Below are 20,756 nucleotides of genomic sequence, written 5' to 3' on the forward strand. Positions count from 1 at the left end.
TTACTATTTTAAGCAATGTGGCCAATACTTTACCGGTTTGTCCATTGTCGTACAATTTTAGGTCCCTTGGTTCTTGGAAGGATTCTGTAAAACCGTTATCGAATTGTACATCAATCTCACTGTATGCCATATTCTCTGTGTTTTTACGGGCACCCGATTTCTGAGTCTGTAAAGATTCAAAAACAAATAGCTAGACCACATCAACAGTTACTACGGGGCATGGTATCAGATGTATAATTCCACCCTATTTGGATGATCTGAGATCTGGTTTAAGTTCATGTGTGCTCATTTTTAATATCAACTAGTCTTTCTTGGGGAATTTTGTTACTGCCACAATGTATATAAAATATGAATTACCTTAATGTTAACAATTGTTCCCAGCATACCATTGTCATTGATTGGTGCATCGGTAATGACTCTCATTCCAACTTTCACAGTTTCTGAAATACATTTTGTAATGACATATTCACGTTACCATACCGCATTCTCTCTGAAACTTTGATTGAATATTTAAAAAACGCAGCGTACCATTGGTCAAAGCAGGTAAATGGTCTCTATAATAAGTGCATGATGGGTTATTTTCCGAATCTGTGTATTTGAGATCTGTATTTCCCTCGCGACCAATTCGATATCTTCGAGAGTGCTTTTCATTTTCCATCTTCACAACAGCATCACATTTCCAGAGCTTCAGCTTTTTACCCAGGAAACTTGAAACAAACCCTGAAACAATAATAGTTTCTAGTTACAAAATAGAAGATACTATGACTTAATAGCAAAATATATTACTCACAACACTGGCGTGTTCATGGGACAATGTTTTTCTATATTTTATCTTCAATGAAGACTTTTATATTAGAGCTGCAGGTAACATCATTCGCATAACACCTATTATAAGCAATTTGAAATAGAAAATTAGGCAAACACGGACACCTAGATATACATGTACCAGAGGTATATCTGGTGCATAGGCGTAAGCATCCCCTTTCGACCAATAACACACTCCGTAAGCCCGATATCTTAATTGACCAGGCAAACATAGTAATCCGCAGTCAAAATCCAAGAACGACCTAACAATTGGTATGAAATACGTCAAACAGTATTTTGACCCAATTATAAGTTGTTTAGGTATGCTAGAAAGTAGACATTAACGGCAAACTGACAACTCAACTTTATGACAAACGGGATGATTTCAGCTTCTCCATCGTCAACTTCCCATATTTATGTAGCAATATTCCATTATCACCTGCATATGGTGTTTATGTATATCAACTAATTCGATACACAAGAGCTTGTTCTGGGTATAGTCAGTTTTTAAATCGAGGTAAGCTACTGACAAACACGTTGATGGTACAGGGGTTTCAACAGTCTCGATTAAAGTCAGCATTTCGGAAATTCTATGGTCGTTATAACGATCTAGTTCGTCAATACAACCTCGCATTGGGTCAAATGCTGTCTGACGTGTTTCATACCGATTGTTAAGCCGTTCTTGGCACATTGATTTTGACTGCGGATAACTCTGTTTACCTGATCAGGATATAGGGCCCACGGCGGGTGTGACCGGTCCACAGGGGATGTCTACTCCTCCTAGGCACCTGATTCCACCTCTGGTGTGTCCAGGGGTCCGTGTTTGCCTAACATTCTATTTTGTATTGCTTATAGGAGTTATGAGATTGATCACTGTTCGTTATCTTCACCTTGCATCAATATAACTACCATATAATTTGTGAATTGGTGAACGAAAATGAGACTGTTGAAATGTCTGTAACATCAACTTGCTTGTCAGTAGCGTGTCTCAATTTAAATACGGATCATACATAAAACCTTACATCAAACAAGTTCTTACGCATCGCATCAGTTGAGAGACAGAAACACCATATACAGGTGATACTGGATTATTGCTACAAACATATGTGATGCCGACGATGGAGAAGCTGAAACTATCCTGTTTGTCATAAAGTTGAGTTTTTAGTTAGCCATTAATATTTATTGTACGTACGAAGCAGATGTGGAAGAATCTGTGTGTCTTGGATTTCGAGTTCACTGGGATATACGGAATCGACATAGGAATGAAAATTATCATTGTTAATAGTTCAACGTCGGTGGTATATCAAAATGTAGAGTTGAAGGCCACAACAGGAGATTGTTCTTCTCATGTAGTTGCTATTTGATAAACTCTGCTTCGCAAGAATACAAAAAGTCTCCATTTGTTTCAACGATAAGTTCAACTTTCTTAAATAAATAATCTGCTATCTCAATAACGAGCGACAATGTAGATTCTGGCTTTTGAAGTAGATTCAATTTGTACCACATGCACTAACTATGCAGGTAGCACCCCTTGGTTTGATTAGGTTCTTTATTTTGTTGTAATTTTTTTCTGACATAATTGTTCGGGATGCTTCAGTATCAACTGTAAAGACAACAGAGGAATCATTCAGTTTTCCTGTTAATTAAACTCAAGGACATGTTTAATAATTTTTCATTATATCGTAAACAGTCATATTAATATCTTCAATATTATTTCAGATAGGTCTACTGTAAGAGAATCCTGCTCATTGGCCGTCAGCCCTCAGTACGATCCCTGGGAGTTTAGATTGTTAAAATATTGCGAATTCGTGATATTCTGCAAGGTCTTCTGTGTATTATGAGCAACACTGTAATTCTGTTGCATCTAAGCAGGACAGTCTCGGATAAACATACCTGATTCCTTACATAAATAAAAAGTCCTGTTTCTGGGTTAAATTAGACGGATAATTTGATTCATGTGTCTCAACGTTTGCTCTGTTTTGTTTTTGTGTCTTGGTCATCTGTACGTCATCATACTGCTTGTCTCTCGGAAATTTGTTAATTTTCGCTTCTGTCATTTCTTGAGTTTTCTTCCACTCAGGATTAAGTTTGAATGGGGTTATTTTCGGCTCTTATGAAACACTTCTGTTATCCATGTCACAGATATTCACGACTTGAGATACTGCATTATCAATATTATTCTGCTCCTTGATATTTTGGACTTATAATTGGACCTTTTCGTCAATTAGACCATCGATAATTTCCTAAGTAAATCTCGCCTGATACTTTCATATCTGCCTGCATATGCTTTAAATAGCACAGTTTAGGCATTGACTACCGATTACTCCGTTTACCTCCTGGAAATATAGGGCATATGGCGGGTGTAACCAGTCTACGGGAGATGCTTACTCCCTCTAGGCTCCTGATCCTACCTCTGATACATCAAGGGGTCAGTATTCTCTATTGCCCAACTTTCTATTGTGTATTCCTTATATGAGTCATAATTGATTGATTGTATGTTGTTTAACACCCCTCTCGAGAGTTTCCACTTTTACGGAGACGTCACCAAGGCTAGTGAATGGCTTCAAATCTAGGCCTATGCTCGATGCGTGCGGCTACTGAGCAGTGAGGATTCGTTAGCGTGTCACACCTACTGTGACACGGGACATTCGTTTTTAAAGTCATATCCGAGCAGCCATCACAAACACACCTGATGCCGAGCGTTTGGCGATGGAACCGTCACTACCTGTTTTAACGACTTAGGTATGTCGCGGCCGGGATTCGAATATTGACCTTCCGAATGTGGGCGAACGCTCTACCTCTAAACCACAGCGGTGGTTTTATAAGACTTATGAGATTGATCACTATTCATTATCATCTCTTTACACTACCCCATATGCATCTGATAGGGTGTATTTCATTGTGGAAAGTATCCTATATTTCACTATGCATTTCTCTATGTATCTACATGTATATATCTGTCTACCTATGAAAGATAAAGATAACGAACAGTGATCAATCCCATAACATATCTATCTATCTATCTATCTGTGTTTGTGTGTGTATGTCTATTTTTATGCATGTCCGGTCTCGGTAGCTCAGTGGTAGAGGTTTCGTTTTGTAACCGGGTGATCGCGAGTTTAAGCCCAGCTCGTGCCATGACCACGTCAAACCTTAAACGTAAACATAGGAAATGATTGGTTCTTTGCCAAACACTCGGCATTCAAAAAAGAGATTCACGGGTATTTTGGATATGTCCATAAAAACGGAGGTCCCGTGTCTGAACAGGCACGTTAAAGAACCCTCACTACTACAATATTGTGTCCTAGTCACATGTCTACATATGCGATACTTCACTTACACCTGGGGACGGCTCAATGTGAGTGGGAAAATGTTTCGACGGGACGTAAAAACAAAGAACAGCCTGTCTTTCTGTTTGACAATATCACAGAAATTATTCTTGATACCTGCGTTGATATAAAATGCACTTTGACGGCCTGCTAATGTTAAGCTGTTTTAAAATTTACAGGTCACACCACAGTACTTACTTTATATCGTTTTCATCCAAATGAAATATTATTTGACTTTTGAAATAAAACATACGAACCAAGTAAAAGAAACCGACTATCCCTGACATTTTCCGTTGATTTTACCTTGATCAACTGAAAAAAAAGTTATTCCTTAGATACGCTTCTGAATTGTAAAAAGAAATACAACAATCACAAAAACACATTTTCTTAACTTTACAAGACCTACATTTGTATATACTCACCAGTCTGTCCATTTTCAGGAACACTTCGTAACTTGACATCGGCATAGTTGAGTATTCCTTTAGCTGAAACAGGTTCCATGTATTTACGCGGACCTAACTCTACACTAAATAAATAACAAAAAAGTCAGATTTTTGAAAAACAACTCAACATTACAAATTTCGTGGAAATCCAGATTTTAAACATCGTTTAGCACTAATGAAAATGCGATATCATGTCGAGTTATTTACGTTAAACAATGTAATCCTTCAATTTTCATTATGCCGATATTCATATCAATAATCCATAACATGTTATGTACCCTTAACGGTTTTTAAATGATGTTTTCAATTCAGGATTCCTCATGCATAAATCGCCTCTTAAAGCCCGGTATATATGAAATTTGTTCTGTTTAGCAATGTTACGTAAATATCGAATTATATCGTCCGAAATTAAAGTCACCTTATTGACTCATTCTCCTGTTTTCTCTCAAAAACATGTGATACATCATGTTCGTTTTCCATGTAGCAGTCTGTACAAAGGTCGTAGTCTTCACACTGTCGACATCGCCACTTCATTCCAATAATAGGGGATTCATAACATTCATCGCACCCAAAACGTACATGTTTTACGCCTTTAAAGACATTTTAGTGAAAGACAAGGATTCACATATTTCATTTAATAATCATTTGCATTACTTGTATCACTAGAATATAGCATTGTGCAAAGAAACAGGGTTAGCTTTGAAGTTGGAAAGACGTAGTCAGCTTTACTTAATCTACTCATACTTCTAGAATATGCACACATTAAAATGTCATATTCATTCAACATTTTCAAAATAAATACATCTTTTGACACATCAAAGACTTAATGATATGCTTCTTGTTTTTATATCACGATTCATACACGGACGCATTCTTTTTTTTATATGCAAGAAGACCTTGCAAATCCGTTAGTGCAAACATTAACTGCATATATAAGATGTTTATTGCAAACTGTGTCTCAATTTGCAGCATAAACATGATATATTGATACCATCTTTTCTTTTGCAAAGTATGTTTAAGATAAATTAAGACACAACAACAACAACAACAACTACTACTATTACCCCTATGATTCATATCTCGCGAGAAGAAGAATATGAAATTAATACCTGTTTGGGCATTATCGTACAACCTCAGATCGAATTTTTTATCTTTCCCTATCCGATATTCAAATGATGTCTCTTGCGAATCCCATTGAACATTGACTGTCTCCTGGTTAACATGCGTCACCGTTCCGATATTTCCCTCTCCTCCGTCATTGTCCCCATACTCCCAGTCTCTGCCTCGAACGACTCGTTGTCCAGCTTTCACTTTCACTGAAATATCGGAACGGATACATATACTGTTAGGTTATGTAAATCGGCAAAGCGCAAAGTAAAGATGATTTACCAAGATTTTTATTTCCAATTTACGTTTTTCAATCTAATGAATAGAGATCATTATTTCAGAATCCATTTGCATCGAAATTTTTAACATTAATCACTTTATAATGCCACCAGGTTTGAAAACTTAAAGGGGCTATGCAATGAAATATTATTTAATTGTGTTTTAAAAGAATGTTCTTTTCTGAGTTGAGCGTAAAAACCGCATCAAAATCGGTGTAGAAATAACAGAAACGACCGAAAACGAAGGTTATTCAGCTATGACGTCAGAATGGGATCACGCATGGAATATAGTATGGAACATATAGAGAGCAACAGTTGTTTATGCAGTGATTTAAGCTATATTTCATCCAATTCAGAAGTAATTGAATGTTCTGATGTCGAATAAGAGACACAACCATACCTTTTTGAGCCGAAGGATGAACTAGACCAAAATCATTCACCTCAAAACAGATCTATTTACAACCGACGAAGAATGAATTGGAAACTATAAATCATTGAGTAACAGATCAGTTCATTATAATCGATCGATGCGTTTTTGCTATCAAATAAAGAAATAAGCATTTTTGATAGTTTGTTTGCATATAAATAAAATAATAAAACAATACGACATGACTAATGAGATATTTTTAAAATGGCTTCGAAGTTCGTACTGGTTGTGTATTGGAAGAAGTCAATATTGAGCTACTAACATATCAATAACTGATATTTATGAAATGAGGGAATTAGTTTGTCACTAAATGGAATACCAAATATTATAGATCTTGCAGGTTTTGATTAAACCAGGTGCAATTGCGGCCATTACTAAAGACAGGTCTATCTGTTAGAAATTCAACAAGTCATGACAGTGCTACAAAACCAAGAAAACCTTTTATAACGCAACAAATTGGACTTCATCCGGTGTGCCTTCATGTATCTGTGTTATGTTTATAGACAGCATCATCAGTTGCCAGAAACAAATGGGTATGTTGCATTATGATTTCGTAGTTAAAATCGGAGACGCATGCGCGGATCTAGAGGGGTGGGGGACTTGGATATTTACAAAGTATATGTTCTCGTGACACATGGAGAAGACTGACTTATTATATATGTGCACCTAGAAATGAGGTCAATAGATGTTGTGTGAACCTAAAATAAGTTTGATTTCTTTTCGTTGTGGTCAAAGGTTAAGGTTATTATGATACTTAAAGAAAATACTGTAGATAATAGGCATTCATTGGGAGGGGAATATTTCTCTTCCTACAAGTTAACACACGCAGCCTGAAAAAAATCATGCAAACTGCTCTGTTACATTAAAACTTCTTAGTACAACATATTAAATCAACACATCTTTCTTAAATAACTATTTATAAGCAATCACCTCAGTTAAATTTACAAGTGACTTAAGCCCATAACCTGGAAGTCATCAACAATAAGACAGAAGATTATGCCATACAAGAATAAACGATTTTATTTTAACAACATATGCATGTAGCTATATCACATTTTTTCTTCTTTTTGTAGAGGAATGCACTACATTGGATATCGATAGTTGGCCCGTTGGTGATGGGGATGTTTAGGAAAAAATGTTCATGTTTCCTTGCTGTCTGTGATGTACGTTTAATTAGGACAAGAAGAGTGGATTTACTCTGTCGGGAGGCATTGTGGTACATTCTACTGTAGTGGTTGCTGTCTTTGTCAATATATATACATTGCCTGAAAAAATACGCGGGCTGTTCGATAAGTAATGTGCATTGTACCACAGTGCGATAACGCTTTGAACGATTTTGTAGATGATGATACTCTTCGAAAGCTCTATCCAATACTTTTTCACAGTATAAACACGAGCTTTCAGCTCTACATATTTTTAAACTAATAGTCATTTCAATAGCGCCAGTCGTTGACTACTGTTGTAAAAAGTGTTGGGAAACGGGTTGAGAATATTGAAAATATTAGAGCTTAAATATAAGTTCGCAGAAAAATCTGTCATTCGGTAATGCAAATTTGTACTGAATTGGGGGAAATTTATGGATCTGATAAGGTATCTTATGAGACAGTTCGTAAGTGGAGAAAGACATTTCTGACTGGCAGAGAGTCCGTCAAAGATGCAGCAAAATCTGGTGAACCTGTGACTGTAACAGGCAAGGCAAATGTCTCAAAATTCAGGGAAATGATTGAAAGTGATGGCAGATACACGATTCGTGATATTGCCAAAGCTGTTGGCATATCGCTATCGCGGGGGCATTTCATTTTGAAGCGAATTTTAAAAGTACGAAAGATTTCTGCCAGATGGATACCGCATATATTGACCATGTATTATTGATCATGATTCAGTGCGTTACATATATTGACCGGTGACCAAAAACGGGTACGAGTACAAACCACTAAGCAATTGCTCAAAATGTTTCCCAAATTCAATCAAAGACAATTTGCAAATATTGTTATAGTGACGAAACATGGAATCACTATTTCGAACTACTGAGAAAAATTGGAAACAAAATATGACTAACTAAACACGACAGAAGGCATGTAGTTGCCAAAAGGACCATAAGGATACAGAAGATTCTTTATTGCATATTCTTCACATGTGATTGTACAGCAGTACAAATTCCGGTGCCGAAGGGCAAAAGTGTTACAGGTCGGTATTATCGAAATGTTTTACTACAAAAGCTCAAGAATTATTATCAGAAACGACGCGCTGTGTCAGGATTTAGGCATGTTCATATACTTCATGATAATGCTCCATTACACACATCTGAGCTTGTGAAGCAATTTAGAAAGTCGGAAAAGGTTACCGTCTTGCCACACTCGTCATATTATCCCGATCTAGCCCTATGCGACTTTCTCCTTTTTCCAAAACTTTAAAAGTTCTTATCTGGTCGTCGTTACAAGTCCCGACAACTCTTTGGCTCAGCCACCAATCAGTGCCTCGGAGGTCTACCTAACTGAGCGTACCGTGACGTATTTCAGAAATGGATTCAGAGTTTGAAATTATTTATTTCAAACCGCAGAGAATACTTTGAAGGGATGTAATGTTCATTTCACCATTTGAGTCGAATGCTTTTGAAATATCGTACAATCCACATTACATATCCAACAGCCCTTGTAAAAAGCAAAGAAATAGTATTATAAATTGTGTTTAGACGTAAATTTCGCATATTTACTATTTTCATTATGCACTTGCTATAAACCATATGACATAGTGTATTATGTTTTGTTCTTGTTTTTTTTTAACTTCAAATTATATACAAAAGGAGTGTACTGTATTTTACTGTGTACAGCCTCCTACAAATGAAAAAAAAATATCTGGGGTTTTGTAAAGTTCTCCTTGAAAGAAAGTCCAGCCAACACCAAACTGAAAATTAGTGACACAATTCTAATGGCTGACAGTTTTACAAACTTTTATGAGACACTATGAGACATTTCTACTTGGGATAATTCATACTGTGTGTATCTTTTTACCGAGAAAGAAAGAAAGAAATCTATGTAATTTTGTAAAGATGTGGCAAGAGTCCAGTATAATATACAGACATACCCCCCCCCCCCCCCCCCCGTTAATTCTGCTTGTATCTTGCGAGTATTTTCCAAACAGCTTCACCCTTCTCTGGCGGTGGCCAAATGAAGTTGAAATGGAGGAGAATCCCCTATATCATCATGATGAGACATGTGGGACATATTACATGAGTCAGGTTGTCTACATAAACCTGAAAAACCCATAGAAATACATGTAGATTGTACAGATGTTACTTTCACTTATTTTATTTGGAATGCATTTTGTCAAAATATTTTTTGTTCTTGTCATTAGAAATGTATGGCACTGTATAGTGCATTTACTGTGGAACCCCACCCACCCCAATAAAACACACACACACTTTGTCTATTTATCTATTTAATAAATATACGGTGTATTTGCATATAATTTACTTACCAAAAGTACTTGGCGCCTCCCTTCTTTTGCTTTGGGAATGATATCTTATACTAGAAAATACCTGTTCTCAATGAAATGAAGTCCAGCCTACCAAAGTGAAAGTAAGTTACAATTCTAATGGCTAATACATTTACAAAATCCTAACATATAGTAAGAACAGTGATGCTTGGGATATTTTGTACAGAGTAAATGAAAACATCGAAAAAAAAAATAAATCTGTATAATATTGTAACGAAAGGCAAACTTACCGGCTTTGCATTCGTCATGATTCGACTCTTTGACCATGTCCGAGAAATGTATAGATGTCACAGTATTTACAATGCTAATCACGAATTCTGCGATTTAGAACTGTTCACGATGGCTAAATCTTAATAACTATAACATATAAGTACACTAAAACTACAAGTAAATAATATAAAAAAAGGCGAAATTCAACTACTGATCTACACTCTTTCCTTTCTTCCACATGACAATGACCCCGTATCCGTTGTGACGTCACAGCGATTTGGCGCTTGAACCCGACTATTTCAAAAATACGTTCATCTGTGATTTGGACATTTTCGCTAATATCTCCCTTAATCTAATTTATATCTTCGTCAAATTTTCAACTAAATTTTTATTTGAATAGTTGTTTATTCTACCAAAAAAGTGGATTGCATTGCATAGACCCTTTAACAGAGAAGAGCGTATAACAAGTACGATCTGGCGAACTTCAGCATTTGGCATTCTTTCCATCAATACAGAAACATATAATCCCTTAAAAAATGAACTTAAAAGTCCTTAACAAATTTACAATTTACATTCGAATTTTGAAATTCATTTACTAAAAGGTCGATGTAGGGTCAAATGGATTTTTACCGACGCTTTGTCATAAAAGTAATTAACGTAAAAGTAAAATGAATTATATACCTCCTTCGAAGCATTCCAAAATTTTTAATCCAGCAAATGTTGCACATTGAGAAACTTTATAGCGCACAGTAGGATTTTCTTGAACATCCTGCAAATAAATGCATAGACAATATTGAATTTAATAGCAAGATGGCTACTGTATTTAGAAATGCAAGGTTTCATACGTTCTATATTTGAATCCATTATTATGTAACAATGAATATGTTTTCTGTCGATAGTTGGGGAAATATGCTTAGCGTAATAAAATGAAAACTCGTATAATACGTTTTTCCAAACGTTTGCATAACGTGAAACCTTCGTATAATAAGATCAATGTTTTGCACGAAAATACAAATCTTTCACATAATAACGCAAAATTAATTTTTCGCAAAGTAACGTAAATATGTACACAATATGTTCTACTTTAACAGCTATATCAAATGTTCTATGCGGGGAGATATAAAAATGTGTATGGATGAATGAGTGAGTTTTTTCTTTGAGGTTTTTTTTCTAAATGCTAATATGTGTAATTATTTTTTTTTTATACTTTTGGTAATTGTTGTTAAACAATTAGGTATGATGGCACGGAGAGATATTTTCACTTATGTGATATTGTATTTTTGCCCTCAGTAAACTTATGAATTATAGACATCCTCATGGTTACAATCTGGATTTATTTGACCCTGTGAAACCATTCGATTATTCAACTGTCAATTCAACCCCACCTCTGTTATATCCAGGGATCCGTGTTTGTCCAACTCTCTATTTTGTATTGCTTATAGAAGTTATGGGATTGGTCACGGTTCGTTAGATTTGCCTTTTTGTTAGCGGTATGTCTTTATTTTAACACAGCTCTTATCCTTGGACGAATTTGGCTCCACTTTTTTGGCACGCTGTTTTTGGCTATATTTAGCTCTAAAACTTCATAGTTATTTCGGATTTCAAACATTTCGGTTGAGCATCACTGAAGAGACATTATTTGTCGAAATGCGCATCTGGTGCATCAAAATTGGTACCGTATAAGTTTTACATGTATCTACAAATTTGTAGAGGACAAAAACACTGCAATTCTAGATGAAAACTCGTTCTAATATTCATGAAAACAGAATTATCTGCTGGATTCAATCTCTGAATCTCTGTCGCAAAAGTAGGATGCTTCACCCACTGAGCTGCAAAGTTAATCAAATAAATATACCGATATTAATAGCTTCACAGAACGCTTAAATCACCATGTTATAACGTATTGTCGATAAGGAAAATGTCAGATGTTGTTTAGGATACATGTACCTAACCTGCACTAAAGGATTTTAATAAAAATAAATTTCATGGGTTTCCCCCTGAAAACATCAATATTGACATGCATTTTTCTACTTTTACATCTCCATTGTGTTTCTGTTTTAAATTATGCATGATGCTTACTCCTTCTAGGTAACTGATCCCACCTCTGGTACACCTAGGGGTTCGTGTTTGCCCAGTTCTCTATTTTGAATTGCTTATAGGAGTTATGCGATTGATCACTTTTCGTTATTGTCACCTTTCATCCTCCATTTTCATTGAATATTATACTTTTATGGCATGATAGTGAGGGAGATATGAAGATTTATTCACCCAAGAAAAATCATATTCCCCGAGGGCAACGCCCGAGGGGAATATGATTTTTCTTGGGTGAATAAATCTTCATATCTCCCGAACATTTATGCAATAAATTGTTTATTATACCGAAACAAAGCAAGACTACAAAAGTACGTTTGAAATTGGAGTCCGCTCATCTACATTGTATGTAGCTGGGATCGTCCTAACGGTAACACCGCGCCGTCAACATATTACGGTAGAAGGTACACACAACGAAATACACTGATATGATAACCAGTTTTTGTATTTCCATTCTCCTTGAGTGCTGATTTACTTGCTTGTTTTTGTATCAACCAAAACCAAAACCATGCGATTCAACTGTGTATCAGAGACCCGCATATTTTGTGCCTTACGAACTATGAAAGTAGAATGACTCGGACTTATTGTGACGTTAAATTTATGGAAAATGCACGAGGGGTAAATATGATAGGGAAATATGCAAACTTCCACCAGAGTTCGTTTGCTCACAAACGAAACTCTTCCACTTAGGTATTATGGGATAGCGATTTCTTAGGCCGCGTATACTGTGACGTCACTGTAGAATGACGAACAAACATAACGTTAAACGTAAACAACTTTCAAAACAAGAACGTAAACATCAAGTTCATTACTTTACACAATGATTTGAACAGAGTATCCCTACTTTTTAATGATCTTTTGATCATTTTATGTTTAAGATAAAATCCATACTTTTATATTAATGTTCTTAATATTTTCAAACTTTTAACTGCGTCACATAGGAGAGGTATATTCGTAGGTGACGTAATGAGGTCTCGACGGGGAGTTTGGGGAAATATGATGTCTGAGAGGGAGATATGAAGTTTTGTCCTCCCTGGCACGTGACCGTCTAGACCAATCAGATTACGCGTTGCATGGCATTCTCATACTGAGGTATAATAATAAAGAAATATTAAAAACAATCTCTACATACCTACCCACTTTTGTTCCAGATGAGACAGAAAACATAGTTTTGGCCATAACAATTTTTATCAATTACATTTAAGATTTCTGGAATGATAAATCTGATAATAGGTCAAGTCTGGGCTGTATATTGCTGGAGGAAAAGCTGTATGACAATAGACAAGCTATATAAGAATGTAAAAAAAAAAAAACACTAGAGAAATAAGTCACTATGAAAGGCGAATATAACGAACAGTAATCAATATCATATAATACCAAATCTTGGCCAATTCGGTCAAGTTTTAAGTATCAGCTATGCTACCAAGGTTTTTTTTTTAACACAAAACAAAAATATGATTGTTGATTAGAGCCATTGCTATGTATATTTCTTTTCTTTTTTTTTAAATCTTAGATGAAAATGTGGCATATGAAAGGCGGAGGTAACGAACAGTGATATACAACTATTCTGCCATTACAATCTATCAGAAAATTCTAACTGATTCACTTACACCCTCTTGTGCATCATTTTCAGACTCCTCTTCATCGGTCTCTTCCGAATCACTAGTGTTGAGGTATCTCCTTAGGAATTCCTTGCGATAAAAAAGCTGTACAGGAAAAAAAAATCATTGTAATGATAATACATATAATGAATATAAATAAATTCATTATTTTGTACTCTTGGTGTTCACTATGAGGGTTTTGTGGAACTCATAATCAGTAATCATCAGCACTAATGGCGATTCAGTTTCGAAAGTTTTATCAACCAGTGTATGTCCTTAGATTTACAGACCGAACAGTGATAAAATTCTACTTGATAGGAGTTATGATATTGATCAATGTTTGCAATCTTAGTCTTTTTAGCTAATCTGTACACTTGTCCCACCATATTTCCTTTTTTTAAGAAAACGTGAAAATGAAGAATAGTGATTGATTTCAGCAGTCCCATAAACGAAACCGAGAGTAGGGTAAATATACCCAGGATACATCCGAGGTAGAATCGGGTAGCTTTGGGATCAGGTGATTTACATACTGGTTTTTGACTGTTGATTACTCTGTTTACCTGATCAAGATATAGGCTTGATGGTGGGGGTGACTGGTTACTCCTACTAGGCACCTGATCCAGCCTCCGCCATTTACAGGGGGGTTGGTTTGTGCCCCGTTCTCGAATTTGTATTTTGTATGATTGATTGATTGTATATTGTTTAACGTCCCTCTCGAGAATGTTTCACTCATATGGAGACGTCACCATTGCCGGTGAAGGGATGCAAAATTTAGGCCTATGCTCGGCACTTATAGTCTTTGAGAAGGGAGGGATCTTTATTGTGCCACACCTGCTGTGACACGGGACCTCGGTTTTTGCGGTCTCCTCCGAAGGACCGCCCTATTTAATCGCCTCTCACGACAAGCAAGCGGTACTGATGACCTACTCTAACCTAAATTTTCACGGGATTGTATATTCATTAGATTGATGAGATTGGTTACTGTTTGTTATGTAAACAGTTTCACTAGTCTTATCATGTCTCTAACTCCTTATTATGAGTAGAAACGTCTTGTGGATTTGTTTGTTTTTGTGTGATATTTATGAAAATAAATCCTGAACAAGTCGTTTAATCCAACATCCTTTGTCTGTCTTTACAATAATACGGTTGTATGTACCAAATATTTTAAAACAAACAGTTCTCACAAAGAGTGCATGAGCTGCTTGAAGAAATTCATGAGTTTGAAGTATTGAAGGGAACATATACGTCGTAATTAAACATACATTATATATAATAATCATGTCATTGATAATTTTCATATCCACGAATTACCTGATCATTTTCATCTTCATCTTCTTTAAGCATTATATTATCCTCTACCTGCATTTCGTTGAGGACCTGTATATTATAATCTTCTTTCTCTGATGTCCCTTCGATTTCGTCATTCGATTGCACAGCTTCAATAACGGATAAACTATCATTCTCTATAGCAGTAACACCCTGCATAATAAAAAAAATTATGCTGCTATTTGGATATCGACCATGACGTCAAAATATATAGGAACGTAACTGGATAGAATGATCTACCAAAGGAGTGAGATTTCTTTAACCACGCAATTAAGATCCAACTAACGCTGTATGTTAAAAACGTGCTGTATGGCTATCATATTTATGAATTATTTTGGTATTGAATAAGCCGATCCCAAGTCTTTGGTATCATACCTTTCATCAATCTACTTTTATATTCATCTGAGCATAACGTTAACGATATAACGAACATTTGGGAATCCCAAAGACATTTTAGCAAGTTTGAAATCGCAAAACTTTCCCACTAAAATGTATGACTTTTTTCACAGCCATTCTTCACAATAAATTAAATTGCGTCTTTATTAGAAACTCGAAAATACTCCCATCTTGTGATAAGTCGTTCAAAATATTATTTTGTTAAACACTACTTTGAACCTTCGTACAAGTACTCTGGAATGAATCGCAAAACTATGTTACAGTTCCTCATTGACAATATCTACGAAGCCTTTCGTGATCAGGCCTTCCAACAGTCTGTCGAAATGTCCATGGGCACGACTTTATTAGATGAACTGTTTCTATATTCTTACGAGGCAGAATGTATCCAAAAACGACATATACAGTATGTAGTGCACGAGAAGCAAAAATATATTGTGGTCTTTAACCTGACATTAAGAGATATCGATGACGTTTTATCTATTAAGAATACTAGTTTTCATTCATTTACCGGATTCGGTATATTCCTGTGAACTGAAAATAAAAGACACCCCAGTCTTCCATAGCCGCTTCATTCTTAGGTATGATACTGGGAATATACATTACTGGTAAGCTAAAAACTCGTTTCCAGTTGGTCAACATCTCCATCATTAGCTCACTATATCCTTTTAGCAATAATCCATTATTACCTGTACATGATATTTGTTGATGTTTGTCAATTGATTGAAGAAGTGAGTGTAGAATACAGAACATGGGGAGGACATCTAAAAGACGGTTGGATACATGTCATACATTATACCGTCAAATACAATAAATATGAGGGTGTCATAACACAAGATTTTACACGCACTTCCAGAGAATTGAAGTCTTGATCATGTCTGAGATTAATGTCCGGCTGATGTTCATCGTGAGACCGAACCTCCATGTCGTCATTTTCAATCACCTCTTCTGCTTCACATGTGTCTGTCATATCATCGTATATGGATTTTCCCTTTACAAAACAACATATCATGATATATAATTTGTTTCTGAAGTCATCAATTTAACATAATGGGTATATTTCCGGTTAGGGAGACCCAGGTTCGATTCCCAGTTTAAACCTAACACGTTAATATGGTAGTTACCCCACCCCCTTCGCCAGGCACCCACTTTAAAAAGTAAACGTCAATGGTTTTTCGAAAGAAAGTTTTCACAAAACAATTGCATCAATCTTACAAACAAGTTTCATTATCAAGTGTTGTTTCTTCAGTTAAATGTCTTCTTTATTACCAATCCCTTCCTGTTGACTTATTCATATGCTACGTATTTTACCTATTCTAATAGAAGTCGTTGTCAAAAATACAAACAGTCACTGCTATTTTAAAATAGATGATATTGAAACTTACAAAACGTTGCGCAATCTTGCCAGTTAACAAGAGTATGTGATTAACGACTAAAACATGATAAAAAGTCTCAATACAAGATATATCAATTAAGAAATCGGAAACATGGTTATGCAATGTGGATGCTACATACGGGAATTTGTCCAGAGCTCATGTCTACAATCGTTGAGTTTCGCTGGGCATTGTCTGAAATAAAGAAATAACGATATGATAATGTTGCCATAAGGTAGTCGGACGTTTCGGCCCAAAAATTGGACCCTTCTGCCCAAATTTTTGAGACACTTCGGCCCAAAGACATTTTGGCCCAAGACATTTCGGCCCTATTTTTTGTTTGAGACACTTCGGCCCGTATTTTTCATTCGTTTGTTTTGATTTTGATGCGAATGGGTTATCGTAAGAGTGAGTCAGGTGTGTGTTATATTTAGTTGCTAGTATAAAAGAGACCGGTTTGTATGGCTGTAAGTTAGATAGGGCACGGTAACGACATCAGCCGGGTGCCACGTTGACAAGTCCTAGAAGTTCAGGGGATGGTTATTTTCCTGTCAGATTTTATTTAGGACATTTGGAGAAAGATAACTACTGAAATAGGAGTTTGTTCGGAGGGCACATCTTTTTCCTAGCCGGTAAGCGTATTTTGTTTGTATTCTGGTAGTTCATGAGTATTAATAATTAGTCTAGCACGGTCTTCTTATTTTTCCTTCTCGGTTTGTTGTTTAGTTGCAAGTTGGTAGTTTTAATAAATTAATTTCAGGGTGTTTAAAAAAACTAGTTTCAAGCAGAAGTCAGACAGAGAGTCGCGGGATTTGGATATACGGAGATCCATGTGGATATTGTGCTACAATATGGAAGGACGTGGTGTAGCTCAGTAGAGGATAACCCGAGACTTGGGAGGCATCGGAACCCTGTTGTCTAGTCAAGAGTTGACAATAGCTCGTGCAAGGCTTACATGGTGGTGGATTGTTCTCCATTCTGGACGTGCTTATCGCAAGTTGGCGGGAAACCGGAACAGTGTCTTCAGAGTGCAGATTAGTTACATTATAAAATTAAAGTGACTCGAAATTTAGAAACAAAAACAAAGAATATTATATTACAGAAAAGGAAAGTTGAATATTTGGAACTTTTTCTAAATCATACAACATTTGAATATTGTTTTAACTTGAAAAGTTAATACCTGTACATTTGTTTTACATCTGGTACGTACTATCGGACTTTTCAAAAGATCTGTTTACAACGTATCAGATATCTATATTGTCAACTGCTTATTCATGTAAATTTGTGTTGAGAGTGAAAGGAGTGAGTGTGCACATCTTTTTAATATTATTCATTTCTTTAATTGATACATTTTTTATTGTTTATTCTTCAATCTATCGTTAGTCTTTGCTCAATCTGACAAAATCCAAAAGGAACTAGAGTTGTACATAGTTCTTGCAGAAATATCTCCAATTAATTATTAGGGTATAAACACACCCGACATGAGCCATATATCCTGATCAAGTAGACGGAGGGTATAAACTCTCTCCAAATGTTTATGTATGGAACTATGCTACACGAATGAATAAAGCATTTAAGAACGATTGAGATTTACCAATGAAAAGACTTTGTCTCAGCCATTTCAAAATATCATACCAACTTTACAGTGATTGACTTTCCGACAAGTCAGTGAAATTTCAAGCATCTTCTACAAGACGTCGAAGAGCAGAATTAACGAGGATTCGACTCAAGTTTGCCGATGAAGAAGGCACAAGCAGAAAACAAATACAAACAGCAACTAATCCAGATGGATTTTGATCTTTTCGCAGCTAAGATGGCTGGTGAAGTTGCAACATCAAAGCTAGCAATGGTAGATGAAATGGAGAGCCCTGAAGTACCTGTCCATTCATTCATCAACAAACAACGGGTTCAGGATTACATAGCGAACAAAGGAGGTTTTCATGTGTGAAAGCCCTTCCATGTAACCCACAGCAGACTAAGCGATGTTTTTGCACCACTCCCTACATCTTTACGAGTGCGGAATCATTTGGTACCACAACGTATCACTGATACTGATCTGGGCTCAGAGTTTGCAAAGATTCTCCTAAAGGAGGATCTGGTTTTTTCAAGACTCTTAAATTTCGATGAAAAACCAGAGAACTAGTTTCCAGTCAGTAATAAATGAGATTAATATCAGTCCGTCCGAGGAACGGGATTTGCTGGCAAAGTACCTTGGAATAAGCCCTACAAACCAAGCAATCAGTGTACGTTCGTTAAATCCCCACAACCATGTGAGAGGCCTACAAAGGCTATTGAGTCCCCTAAAAGAAAGATGCGGCATCCCGAAAGTGATAGAAGCGCCGCGCAGCCTTAAAGAGGAAACTTGATCGTTTTCCTAGGATCACCATGAAAGAGAAAGAGAAGTTGTAACTTCTCTCGGACATCTTGACAGAAATTAAATCCGCCATGGAAGATGATAAGTTTTGTGATCGGTTGTCCTACTGCAACACATCCTCAGGTGTAATACCAATCATCTTTAAACTACTACCGGTCTTACAACGGAAGTGGACCACCAGAGCGTCAAAGTATAAGAAAAGACAGTCAGTAACATTACCACCGTTCAAGGAGTTTAGTTAATTTGTTAGAGAGCAGTGTAGCATTATCAATGATTTGATTATATCCAGCAACCCCAGATAAAAGTAAAGAAGTGCAACTGGCAAACGTGAATAAGAATCATGGTTTGATGAACATGGCTAACAACAGGAAAACAGAAGTGAAAAATTCTGTGAACTCAACTGTGTCAAAGTGTCCTTTACATAATGCAAAGCATGCATTGATTGGTTGTCGTGGATTATTAGATGCACATATATATAAGAACGAGTGAGGCTTTACAAGAACGCCTCGGGTATTAACGCAGTAAAGCGACCAAAACTTGCTTAAAATTCAAGTTGATGACATTTCTTTGTAGCATTGTATGCTTAGATAAAAGACAGCATTACCTTGTCTACATTATCAAAACAAAATCACAGGAGCTCATGGCGACGACCTAAATACGACATTTAAAAAGCTACTAATATAGATCGTCATGCATTGACTTGAACATGTTTTATTCATATAAAACCTTCAAAAGGATTATATACTAATTCAAAAACATAGATAACCTTCTAATGCAAACAATTATGATATTGCAAGCCATCCAATATATTAAGAAATAATTGAATAACCATTGATAATTGAAAGTGTTTCCTATATATAGGGCTATATGTATAGTGCTTAACGTCACTCTCGAAACTTTTTCACTCATATGGAGACATCTTAATTGCCGGTGAAGGGCTGCACAATTTTGGCGTATGCACGGCGCTTTCGATCTTTGAGTATGGAGGTATCTTTATACTACCACACCTTTGTGAAACTTGTCGTTTTTTGCCGTCTCATTCGAAGTACAGTCCCATTTAGTTGCTCTTTATGAGAAGCAAGGTGTACTAAGGCATATTCTAACCTCGATCCCCAAGAAAGTTGCAGTATACATTAATGCGTAAAAGTATTTTTCAGATTTTCTACAAAAAACCGTCCACATTTGTCAAGAAAAGATTGCATAACTTTAAGCAGATTATCTTGCATTGCTATTTTGATATAAGCAGTATAATATTTGCTTAACATTTCTCATTCATTATGGGAAAAGAAAAAGTGAAGATAACAACAGTGATCAATATAATAAATCATATACAGAATACACAGTTGTGAGTGGGGCAAACATGGACCCCTGGAAACAATTTCTCCATAACATTAAAACAAAATGTCCATAGCTGTAATTTTGTAAATGCTTACCGCTGTGCCCAACTTTCGAAGAATTGTGGAACATCGTCCCGAAACACCCGATGGGAATCCAAACTTACCAAT

At 36.1% G+C, this 20,756-nt stretch overlaps 2 protein-coding genes across 3 annotated transcripts in view; both read right to left on the minus strand.

Moving 5' to 3' along the window:
- LOC125648693 (uncharacterized) overlaps window positions 1-713 on the minus strand; it is a 66,179-nt gene extending 65,466 nt beyond the window's left edge. For both annotated transcript variants that reach the window (XM_048883933.2, XM_048883936.2), the window contains exons 1-3: window positions 529-713; window positions 358-440; window positions 34-166 (exon numbers count right to left, since the gene is read on the minus strand). In XM_048883933.2, the coding sequence (XP_048739890.2) occupies window positions 34-166; window positions 358-440; window positions 529-658 (346 nt within the window). In that variant the 5' untranslated portion in view covers window positions 659-713. The remainder of the gene's footprint in view (window positions 1-33; window positions 167-357; window positions 441-528) is intronic.
- A 3,822-nt stretch (window positions 714-4,535) lies between these two features.
- Window positions 4,536-20,756, minus strand: part of LOC125656601 (uncharacterized) — a 16,280-nt gene continuing 59 nt past the window's right edge. The window contains exons 1-9 of the mRNA XM_056145627.1: window positions 20,685-20,756; window positions 17,020-17,072; window positions 16,355-16,495; window positions 15,097-15,264; window positions 13,795-13,890; window positions 10,775-10,862; window positions 5,686-5,892; window positions 4,995-5,166; window positions 4,536-4,659 (exon numbers count right to left, since the gene is read on the minus strand). The exon at window positions 20,685-20,756 is cut by the window's right edge and continues 59 nt beyond it. Of these exons, the coding sequence (XP_056001602.1) occupies window positions 4,536-4,659; window positions 4,995-5,166; window positions 5,686-5,892; window positions 10,775-10,862; window positions 13,795-13,890; window positions 15,097-15,264; window positions 16,355-16,495; window positions 17,020-17,072; window positions 20,685-20,718 (1,083 nt within the window). The 5' untranslated portion in view covers window positions 20,719-20,756. The remainder of the gene's footprint in view (window positions 4,660-4,994; window positions 5,167-5,685; window positions 5,893-10,774; window positions 10,863-13,794; window positions 13,891-15,096; window positions 15,265-16,354; window positions 16,496-17,019; window positions 17,073-20,684) is intronic.

This window comes from Ostrea edulis, chromosome 7 (assembly GCF_947568905.1).
Source record: "Ostrea edulis chromosome 7, xbOstEdul1.1, whole genome shotgun sequence".
NCBI classification, from domain to species: domain Eukaryota; kingdom Metazoa; phylum Mollusca; class Bivalvia; order Ostreida; family Ostreidae; genus Ostrea; species Ostrea edulis.